The 1,507-nt window shown below is 35.5% G+C and overlaps 1 protein-coding gene across 1 annotated transcript in view; it reads right to left on the bottom strand.

The window, feature by feature from the left end:
- The window catches only part of LOC102592925 (uncharacterized), a 4,787-nt gene that overhangs the window by 321 nt on the left and 2,959 nt on the right, over positions 1 to 1,507 (bottom strand). Inside the window, exons 3-4 of the mRNA XM_015310758.1 lie at positions 415 to 1,338; positions 27 to 107 (exon numbers count right to left, since the gene is read on the bottom strand). Of these exons, the coding sequence (XP_015166244.1) occupies positions 27 to 107; positions 415 to 1,338 (1,005 nt within the window). The remainder of the gene's footprint in view (positions 1 to 26; positions 108 to 414; positions 1,339 to 1,507) is intronic.

A 1,507-nucleotide genomic window follows, 5' to 3' on the forward strand; every position in this document is an offset into this window, starting at 1 on the left:
TAGATTGGAAGTGAATTTGTACAAACCTCTTGATGTGAAGAAATCTCCTTATACTCTTGAACATTGCATTAACAGACTCAACAATATTTGAGGTCAATACATCATATCTGAAATATAAAAATTCAAAAATATCAAAAATTAAAAATACAAACTATTGCAGATTTTTAATAACTATTGTAGTTTCGAAAACAACTGTTTTTAATGTCCCACAACTTCTGCAGCTGTTGAAACAACTATGAAAGTTGTCCTACAACTATGAAAGTTGTCCTACAACTATAATAATTGTTCCAATGATTATAATAATTGTCCCAACAACTACAATAATTGTTCGAACAACTATACTAATTATTCCAACAACTACAACAATTGTTAGAGACCTGCAATATTTATGTTTGAACTAGTAAGAAAGTTTACCTGTTTCCTGGAAAATATGCTCTACTCCATTTGTGAAACCCAACATTCTCAAGATAATCAGCGACCTCCGCATTGATAATTCGGATTTGTTCAAAATGGTCATGGAACACATCTCTCCGATATGCTTTTGTTGCATGGTAATAATGTCCAAGAAAAGCTCCACAATGAAAATTTTTACGGGCATTTTCACCAAGATGCCTCGTGCAACATCCATGGTATGCTTCAGAGTAAAATTTTGATAGTGTTTTTTCTATGCTTGGATGCCTATCAGAAATAATGCACAACTCTGAAGTATCAGGGACTATGTCCAACAATTTCTCAAAAAAGTACTCATATGCGGCATCACATTCCTTATCTACTACACAAAATGCAACAGGAAAAACATGATTTTCTGTATCCTGTGCGACAGCAGACAACAAAACTCCATCGTAACGACCTCTTAAGAATGTTCCATCAACGGCTAAAACTTTTCTCATATGCACAAACCCCCTAATCCAAGCTCCATAAGATGCAAAAAAATATTTGAACCTTCCCTTGTCATCAAGCTTTAACGATGTCTTGCTTCCTTCATTTATAGTCATAAGCATATGACGATAACCATCTAGAACTGCATATCCGTGCTCCGGTGTCCCTCTTATCATAGCCTTTGCTATCTCACTGCTTTTCCAACATTTCCAGTAACTAATCTTGCAGCCCAAATCTGCTTGCACTATATTTTTTATGTCTTTTGTGGAGGGACCTTTTCCATTCAAGTAATTAGGTTGTATGTATTCTGCAATGACATCTGCTGAGGCATGTGGATGATGACTTGTAAGGTGTTGTGCCCCACATGAGTGAATGTTGCGATACTTTGTAATTTCAAATCTATTACAACTTTTAAGTTTTGTAGCTCGCAACCACCAATCACAATTCTGATCTACACATCTAGCACAATACACATCTTTAGAACTCTTCACAGATTTGAATCTTTGATCTTTCTTCACGGAAGCAAGCTTCAACAATTTAGTTAATTCTTGCTTGTCCTTGAAAATTTTACCCTTATAAAAATCTGTGCCGTCATCATCTGTGTAGCGGCTACCTTGTGTTGATATCG

This window comes from Solanum tuberosum, unplaced genomic scaffold (assembly GCF_000226075.1).
Source record: "Solanum tuberosum cultivar DM 1-3 516 R44 unplaced genomic scaffold, SolTub_3.0 scf00137, whole genome shotgun sequence".
NCBI lineage: Eukaryota > Viridiplantae > Streptophyta > Magnoliopsida > Solanales > Solanaceae > Solanum > Solanum tuberosum.